Source organism: Mugil cephalus, chromosome 4 (assembly GCF_022458985.1).
Source record: "Mugil cephalus isolate CIBA_MC_2020 chromosome 4, CIBA_Mcephalus_1.1, whole genome shotgun sequence".
NCBI lineage: Eukaryota > Metazoa > Chordata > Actinopteri > Mugiliformes > Mugilidae > Mugil > Mugil cephalus.
This window is the reverse complement of record NC_061773.1, coordinates 5,847,057-5,856,174: the sequence shown is the minus strand read 5'-3', so window position 1 is coordinate 5,856,174 and position 9,118 is coordinate 5,847,057. Positions and strand designations below refer to the sequence as shown.

At 40.4% G+C, this 9,118-nt stretch overlaps 2 protein-coding genes across 4 annotated transcripts; one reads left to right on the top strand and one right to left on the bottom strand.

The window, feature by feature from the left end:
- Nucleotides 1-717: 717 nt before the first annotated feature.
- Nucleotides 718-4,272, bottom strand: trub2 (TruB pseudouridine (psi) synthase family member 2). Its single transcript, XM_047581969.1, has 8 exons — nt 4,005-4,272; nt 3,717-3,851; nt 2,563-2,637; nt 2,416-2,477; nt 2,241-2,322; nt 1,942-2,014; nt 1,358-1,494; nt 718-1,261 (listed from the first exon to the last, which is right to left on the bottom strand). Exons 1-8 carry the CDS (start codon nt 4,120-4,122, stop codon nt 936-938), a joined length of 1,008 nt encoding a protein of 335 aa, XP_047437925.1. The 5' UTR covers nt 4,123-4,272; the 3' UTR covers nt 718-935.
- Nucleotides 4,273-5,199: 927 nt separating this feature from the next.
- hdhd3 (haloacid dehalogenase-like hydrolase domain containing 3) lies at nt 5,200-8,042 on the top strand. 3 transcript variants are annotated; one of them, XM_047584117.1, is made up of 3 exons: nt 5,200-5,284; nt 6,800-7,134; nt 7,392-8,042. In XM_047584117.1, the coding sequence occupies exons 2-3, from the start codon at nt 6,805-6,807 to the stop codon at nt 7,785-7,787; spliced, it is 726 nt and encodes a 241-aa protein (XP_047440073.1). In that variant the 5' UTR covers nt 5,200-5,284; nt 6,800-6,804; the 3' UTR covers nt 7,788-8,042. The 3 variants fall into 3 exon arrangements, with proteins under 3 accessions (XP_047440073.1, XP_047440072.1, XP_047440074.1); XM_047584116.1 differs by having other exon boundaries at nt 5,232-5,417; XM_047584118.1 differs by lacking the exon at nt 5,200-5,284 and adding an exon at nt 5,467-6,074.
- Nucleotides 8,043-9,118: the final 1,076 nt, after the last annotated feature.

Here is a 9,118-nt window from a genome sequence, read left to right as displayed (position 1 = left end):
CCTGACAAAGGGAAGTGTGTTCCCAGCGGAACAACAAGTCGTTCAATGTTATGAAGAGCATGACAACAATGGCGCCACTGCGATGGCCTCATAACGTCCCAAAGGAGGTTTTGTGGGAAACAGACACGCAGAGGTCGCGTCACAAGAGGAGACAGATAATTACAGCAAATCTGATATTAGTGACTGGCACCGACTTCTTGGGACACATTTACCCACCAACAAAACCGCCTTCAGTTGAAGAGGTATTTCTGCTTCAGGCTGAAACACTTTGATGAAGTTTTTTCAATCAACTAATTTACTTTTGTTTTTGGTCTTGGTGTACTGAGCGATGTTTCCAATAATTAGTTTCAAATGACAAAGTGGCTTCCAAGAAATCTCCTAAGACACAATGAGGCGATTACACAAGCACAAGATTGGAAGATGAGTTTCATATTGTAAACCGGCCGTGAGGAGGGCTATTAAAATAACCTAAAGTTCTGATTTGTTTCTCTTGTGATCATCTGAGATGAGATGATCTATTATTGCTCACAGTGGGAGAGATGGCTGGCTGCTGTGAGCATGAGGTTCTCTATTAGACATGAAAGGTTTGGAACAATAAAATGTCTTTTTTATTTCTCTTATCATGCAAAACTCACCATGCACGGTGCCAATAAATAAAACATAATTAGTACATGACGGTTAAGCTTGTAATGCAATCAAACACATTAATTCTTGTCGGTCATTTCTACTTCCATTTATTTCAAAATAGAAAACTCTTCCATATTTACAATGACAGAGACTTTTTATATCAAAGTAACTCCTTTTGTGTCCAGTTTTAATGTTCAAAAGCAAAATCTCTGCTCTGAAATGCAGCTGAGATGTGAGAAAGGATGGAGCATCAGGGCTGTTGGTTGTTGTGATCACGGAGCTGCTTCATGTTATTTAATACTACCTATCTACCTACCTACCACTGCGTCGTCACTGGCTTCATTTTGCTGAGCAGCGGTTATGTTTTCTTCACCTGCTGGTAATGCTGGTAGTGCTGGTTTCCTGCTCTGTGACTGGGAGCGTTTCCTATTTTTCTTAGTGGAGTGGTATTGTCGGATGGCCTCCTCGATGTGAGCGGCGGACCAGTGGTGACGGGTCAGAGCGTCCTGCACGGAGAACAGTCCGTCTCTGGTCCGTCTCACTCCCTTGCACATTGCCGTGCTGCGCAGCTCAAGTCCGATCTCGTGCACGACTTTCCGCAAATACTTCTGAGTTTCATTCAGACACTGCACCTCTGTGAAACCAGTAGACAGACGTGTCAAACAGGATGATTTCTTTTTTCTTGTTTACATTGCTGTTAAATTTTGTGGTCAAATGTAGACTTTTTTACCCAAAGTAAAGTTTGGGGGCTGGAAGCGAACGCAGCGCAAGCCTGTCAGTATGGGCGACGACTTCCCTTCTGGACCCACTAAACCTTGTACGGCCATCTCATAGGCTTCCTGTGACTTCATGTCTAAGTTGGAGTACCTGAATGGAAGAAAAGCACTTCAATTATGTCTTATATTCGCCGATCAACCACAACATAATGACCACCTTCCTAATACTGTGTAGGTCTCCCTTGTATTTCCTGTTACAGTTGTGACTCATCAGAGAATGGACATGGACTTTCTGAGGGTGTCCTGTGGTGTATAAACATGCATTATTTGCATTTTTATATCATAAATGTAGATAAGACTAAATGTATAATGATGCCTTTTTAAACTACTGCGTAGGTCTTTTCTTGTTCCTCCAAAGCAATTGTGATTCATCAAAGAAATATCAGAGAGATACGTGGTACATGTCTAAGTAACGTCCACATGAATGACAGGTCCAAAACTTTCTCACCACAACACTGAACTGTCACAAGATGTCATAATGTTGTGGCTGATCGGTGGATGTTAGTGTTGTAATTAATATTAAATGCAGCTGACATACATTAACAAAGTCTTTTGGTTGACTCCCTCCAGCATTGCCAGCACTCTCTCCAGCTTATCATGGCTGATGTGACCTAGTGAACGATGGACAGTGGTTAAAATACAACTGGAAGCACACAAGTGGGCTTAAAAGTTTCACTTGGCTGCTGAAAGACATGAATATTTCACCCCAAACGTTTAGTACCTCCAAGAAATAAACTGCAATAAACGTACATGAAATAATTATTGGACTTCTCAGCTGTAATGATCCAGAATTCTGTGTTTTTATGTGACAGACTGAGGAAGCTTAGAGTATCATACCATAAGTGGACCTTTCGATAACTTGACCTGTGTGTGAGAAGTCGTGTGTCGCAGTCCCAAATTCACACTCCAGCGTATAGTCCTGGTACACATAAAAAAGCATTAAACACATCAGTATCTTATTAATTACCTTTGTTTATGTGTGATGTAAAAATCAGAAGAGATGATAAATTACCCTGGTGACTCGTGACTTGTAGAGCTCATCCAGGGTCCTGTTCCCATTTCCAACAGCGAGAACTGAAGTTTAAAAATGTGTGACTATTAAATACAACACTTGCTGCCACTAAAGGATTTTCTCACATAACAAGCTTTAACATTATACCTAAAACTCCAGAGGAGGCAGCATCCAGACGATGTCCTACACCAACTTTAATATCCTGGAATTCAGGTCCAGTCACTAAAACACGGAGAAAAGGAATTTTAGTCACTGACAGACAGCGTTCACAACAGACACTGTGAAATATGTTATAAAGACACAAACTTCAAATGTGGATTGGATCCCAATTTCCCATGTCGGCATCACGAACATGTGACAAACTCATCATCCTTGTACAAATCCAATAGATTTATGGTATTTTTGTAGGAAGATTTGCTGTATTAGTGTTTTACACTAGACAGTGTCTTTGCACTGGCACGTGATGTTTTGAAGGTCAATTTTAAAGCAATAAAATATTAAAAATCTAATATTCTTTGGATACAGCTCATCGATGGTGAAATTGTTTCTTTGCCACATACATACGTTAATAAACTGTAAATGGACTTTGGACTACTGCCTGGACAAAACAAGACATCTGAATAGGTCCCCGTGGAGGAAGGGACATTCCTTCACTTATTTCGCAGACAAAAACAACTTATCCAAACACAATCTGCATTTCAACAATAATAAAAAAAAACAGTGTTAGCTGCAGCCCTAATATTCAATTTAATCATTTTACTTTTTCGGCAATTTAACAGAACTGTAGTGCACTATTATTAAATCCAATTCATACTAAAAGGAATGAGGACCCAATATTTTCTTTCTTTCTTTAAATATATATATATTATTTTGAGGTGTGTGTGTGAGGATTTACTAGAATTGTCTACTAAATCTAAGGTACACTGTACCAAACAGTCTAAGCAGAGCATTGCCCTCTAGTGTCCAGTAATAAATCACCTGTTAGCTTTGCTCTTTCTCTCATAATATTTGTGTATTAGTAACTTGTCTATGAACCTGAGGAAATAGGAGAAAATCTGGAGAGATTTTGTGAATAGCATTACCTTACAATACATCAGTGTGAAGTGGGATTTAATATAAATATATATATATATTATAGAAATGTGACTGTAAGAATAGAAGAATATAATTTTTGGCTGTGGCCTCCACTATAAATTCTTTAAGAAGTAGTTAGTGGTTTCCATACAATGATCAAGTAACTCAGGAGACACTCACTGGTGTGGGGTAGGTACAGTAAGATACAGTGAGGTGGTCATACATACCCAGAGGGTGCTTGGCCAGTACCGGCACTGAGGCTGCGGTCAGTGTGAGTCCCTTGGGTGCTTCGGTGTCACTGCTCGGGTGAGGCAAGAAGCGGACCTGGTGAGGAAGTGGCTGGGAAGGTGTTGAGTTTAAACCTGAAAGGTGACACATTTAAGGGTTAGTATGGAGCATCAACCTAGCTGAAAGTTAAAGGTAATGTTGACTTATTCCAAACATTAGCTGTATCACCACAGAAGACAGTGGAATACACGGTTTGATCATGAGATTTAATGGCACGTTATCCTCACCTTTAAGAAGATTTGTCTCGATGGTGTCCCGTACGAGCTTCCAGTGAACACCAAGGGGTTTGTAGACACAAAACAGGCCCTCCAGCCTCCGAAACATCCGAACAGCTGGAGTTGCCATTGTGATAGTAATCTCACACTGTCCCGGCGTCGTGACAAATATAAATCACTTCGCGTGACAAATTTTAAGCAACAAACAGGAGGGTTGTTTTCTAAAGCATGTAGCGGTTCCCATTTGACTTTACTACATGTGTCCCTTTGCGCACGCGTACACGAAGACACAGCTTTTATTGCCACTTTCTGAACATACTGCCACCTGTTGGCTTGGCTGTATATATATATATAAAAAACAACATTGCATAAAACTTCATAAATATACTGTAGTCACCATAATGATAAATAAAAGAATACGAAACGGTGTGTGTTAAGTGAGACAGAAGATTAAAACTGTATTTTTGTTAATACGGAAGTGCTAATAGTCCAACCGGTGACAGAAATTCTACTTGAATTAAGACAAGAGTAGATAGCAGTAACATACTGGGTAAATTTACAGGGACATGTAACACACCATCCAGTAAGCAGGGCTCTAGAACTGGTATGTGAACAAAGCGATAATATTTAGTTTGGACTGTGGAAATGAAAGCAGAAAAGATGGGGATAAATAATACATGGTTTTGTCCTTCAATGATCCTTCCACCACATGCCCTTTGGATCCAGTGGGATAATGGAAGCACAGGGAGACATTTGTTTTCAATTACTCTGTTGGTTGGACATATAAGAAAAGGAAGTAGAAACAGGAGGGAAGAGACTATTTTTACCAGGATGAGAATAGGACACAGTGGATTAAATATGACATTAAATCTTATTGGAAAACATCAAGATGGAAAATGTGACAGTGGCAGAGGAGGAGAAACTATAGAACATGTAGATCTAATCATGAAATGTAAAAAGTATGAAAAATACAGAAGAAAACTAAAAAGGAAAATAGAGAGGGAAGAAGTGTTTAGTTTTAAGAGAATGTTGATGAGTTCATCTGCGGATCAGATCACCAGATATGTGATGGAGTTTTTAAAAGAAACAGAATTTGAGATTTATATAGGCGTGTGTGTGTGTGTGCTTGTATATGTGTGTTTTGAGATACAGTATTAGATTGTCAGACACTGCAGTTATCGTCTCAAACCACAGGGTGGCGGTTATGCACTGTTGTAGTTTGCTCCCGCGAACAATATCGAAGACGAAGAAGAAGAGGAAGACCCTTGTACACTGTGACTGTTGACACTTTGGTAACGTAACATCGTTTATAAGTCGACGTCTTTGTCTTTGTGGCTCTGTAACACTGCGTCGTGTGCAAAAGGAAAAATTAAGGCACTGTCAGCTGATGGTGTGACAGTGTACAAGGACGTCTTACGTAGCTAGGTATGCTAATATAACGTTGCTCAGAACTATTTACCAAGACGACTGCTTGCAATTAGGAGACACCATGGAGTTACGGTCATCACGAGTGTTATTAATTTATTAATGGCCATTTTAAATTGCGTGTAACCTTGGCTGCAAGGGTTCGGGTTCCCTGCTCATTGTACAAGGACAGTACAGGTGTAATGGCTGCTGTCCATGTTGTTGTGTTAGTCCAGGGTTTGAGTGGCTTATGTTAACTAGGCTATCAACTTAAGTCAACTCAAGCTTTATTTATAAAGCACCTTTAAGACGACAACAGTCAATCAAGGTGCTGTACATCAGAGGGCACGGGATATATACGAAGAGGAGTAAAAAAGATAGATTACAATCAGAACAATAAATAAAAACAATAAAATTACCCCTGTCACCTCTAGACTTAAGTCTAGTTTTGGGAACCTCCAGCAGCAGCTGTCCCGAGGACCTTAAGGCTCGGCACAGGAGCTTAGGTAGATACAGAGGGGCAAGACCATTGGGGACGGTAACAACAATTAAGAGAAGTTCAAAATCAGTACGAAAGCGGACTGGGAGTCAATGAATGGAAGCTAAAACTTGCGTGATGTGGTCGCACTTTTTCTTGCTGGAGAGAAGTCAAGTGGCAGCGTCCTGAATGAGCTCAAGGTGATTGAGAGAGGACTGATCCAAGCTAATGTACAGGGAGTTGCAATAATGTAATCTAGATGTAACAAATGCACGAATAACCTTTTCCAGGCCAGTCTTGGAAAAGTAGGACGTGGTCATGGTTAAAAGACAGATCTGGCTTTTACAACAGAACGTATCTGCTCATCAAATTTAAAATGACTGTCAAAAATTACACCAAGATTCCCATCACAGGACTGAATGTTGGATATCAGCACATCAGGCTATGTTTCCTCCAGACAGGGTAATTTCTGTCTTGGATTTATTAAGTTTAAAAAAATGAGCAATCATCCATGATTAAATGTTGTTTAAACGTCGACCTTAGTGGCAAGTAAAAACAATGAAAAAAAATGTATTTGAAAAACATCACCAAGGGGCAACAAATACAATAGCAAATGAACAGGACCCAGGATGGATCCTTGAGAGACTCCACAGGTCAATGGGGGAATCACAGGAAATGTGACCTAACTGCACTAGAGAATCAAAAAAAATATGAGTTGAACCTGTCATTTTATTGCAAAAAGTTTTGGAAATCAAGCCAAATTGTTTTCTCTATATGTGACATATATCGGTTTCCACCCTGTAGTTTGTGTTGAGGTTATTGTCTGGATCTCCATGATGGTTAGATAAGGTAATCCTTTAGAGAGCATTTTCCTCAGGTATTGCTCAGCTTTCCAGTTGTCTCATGTCTGTGGTTTCTCTTGCAGGTGTGATGCGAACTCCTCTGCGCTGGGTGCTGTGGGATGTGAAGGACACCCTGCTGAAGGTACGAGCATCTGTGGGAGAGCAGTACTGTAAGGAGGCCACGCAAATGGGCCTTAGCCTCAGTCCTGCAGAGGTCAATGCTGCTTTCCTGCAGGCCTACCGACATTATTCCAGGAGGTACCCAAACTATGGCGTCGCTCAGGGTCTGAATGGACAGTCGTGGTGGAAGGGGGTGGTACGGGACACCTTCTCTCAGTGCGGGGTTCAGGAACCAGCTCTGCTAAATACAGCGGCTAAGAATCTTTACCATAACTTCTGCAATGCAGAAAACTGGGAGGTAAATAGACACAGACACATTCATACATAAAACAAATTTCAGATTTATAAAACATTTCATAATTTGGATTTGACATCAAAAAATATTGTCTAGTTTAATTTTAAATGAAGACCTCACAAAGACAGCCTTGTTTACTAATATAGGAGAAAAGACCACATAATGGATCTGAATGAGTTGCTCTTTAAAGCCATTTAATATTTGCTCTTTTTACCACTGTTTACAGTTGTGGCTAACTGTGTCATGTCTCCTTACTCCAGGTATTTCCAGACTCGGTGAAGGCCTTGGAGAGCTGTTCTTCTCTTGGACTGAAGCTGGGCGTGGTATCCAACTTTGACAGCCGTCTTGAAGCTATTCTACGTGCTTGTGGGCTACTATCACACTTCAGCTTTTTAATAACATCAGAGGAAGCTGGTGTAGCAAAGCCCAGTCCAGCCATCTTTAAACAGGCTCTGCAGAAATGTGGTACACCATCTGACGTTGTGGCTCATGTTGGAGACCATTATGTGAATGATTACCTCGCTTCCCGCTCCATGGGCATTCACGGGTTCCTTTTAGACAGACACAACAAACATAACCAAACAGACGTTCCTGAAGAGCATCGACTCAGCTCACTGGAGGGGCTACCATCACGGCTTCTGCAGCAGATGGACTAATGCTTGCAGTTATGGGCTCAAGTGCAAATCTACTCAGGCTAATGACAGTTCAGTTAAGGAACTGATATGTATATTAAAGCCATGCTCAGCCACTTTATCGCTCACATAAAAGATGCAATATTCCTTTTAGACATGTGTATTAATAAAGCCTGAATATTGTAGCCTAAATAAATACATTTATTAATTCAACACTGTGATCTGAAACCAAAGTAGAGGAGATATGAGAATAAAATAAATACTCTCACTACTCTGAAATGGACTTTTAACCATCCATAAGACACAAAGATGTCAAAGCTGACTTGATTATGACTTGAATCCACACAAAATGTATAAATTATTTATAGATTTCTAGATTAATTTAACTATCACATGGATGTAACCTGAAATCTGACTGATTGGCAGAGGTGTACAACCACAAAACTGGAGTAACTTAGAATATATTTTCTGATGTTTTGGTGAATTGTTAAAGGGTTAAAACATCCTCGTCTATAACTGCTTGTCCTCTAGGAGGTTGTGGGGGGCGGGGACTGGAGCCTATCCCAGCTGTCATCGGGTGAGAGGCAGGGTACACCTGGACAGGTCTATCGCAGCCTGTCGCAGGGCTAACATGCGAACTCCACCCAGAAAGGCCTCAGTCGGATTTGAACCCACAAACTTCATTCGTACAATGTGTATCTGTTTAATTAAACAGAGTTGAAGGGAATGTGGCACAGATGAAGATGGGAGCAATTAATGAGTATCTCACTCCACATTTAAGCATTGTTCATCCATTTATAAATTAAAATGACTCGAAAGCTGCTTGCACCTTGTTATTTGGTGATCTCAGCGTGAGCTACATCTATAGACTTACTGCTCTTCTTTAGGTGATTTGGTTGAACAAACACTTTAACTGGAGCTACTAAGCTTTGAGTATTCCTAATGATTTGTTTCAGGGCTCAGCACTGAGGAGAACAAGGCAGGGTTGCTTAACCCTATTACCTTTGTAAGTACTCTTATTTCAAACCATCTGGTCAGAGGCAGATACTGGTAATGTTGGGCTGGGGATCAAAAAGGCCCTGAAGTGGAAGCAGAGGGGGAAAAAAAAAGACCAGAGTGGCATTTCAATTCAAAGCTGAGCTCCATAGACTCTTACGGGGTATAGGGATTGACATTCGTCCAAATCAGATAAAGATAAAGGGTTACAGAGAATTTCCTGATGCTCACAAAACTACCTTCCCCATGGTGTTCATGGACTGTGTAGAACGTTTTTAATTTGCATTTAATTTAATTTTCCTCCTTTTTTTGCCTTGTTTTCAACATTTTTTTTTTAGTTTGTGTGCTAACAGGGATTG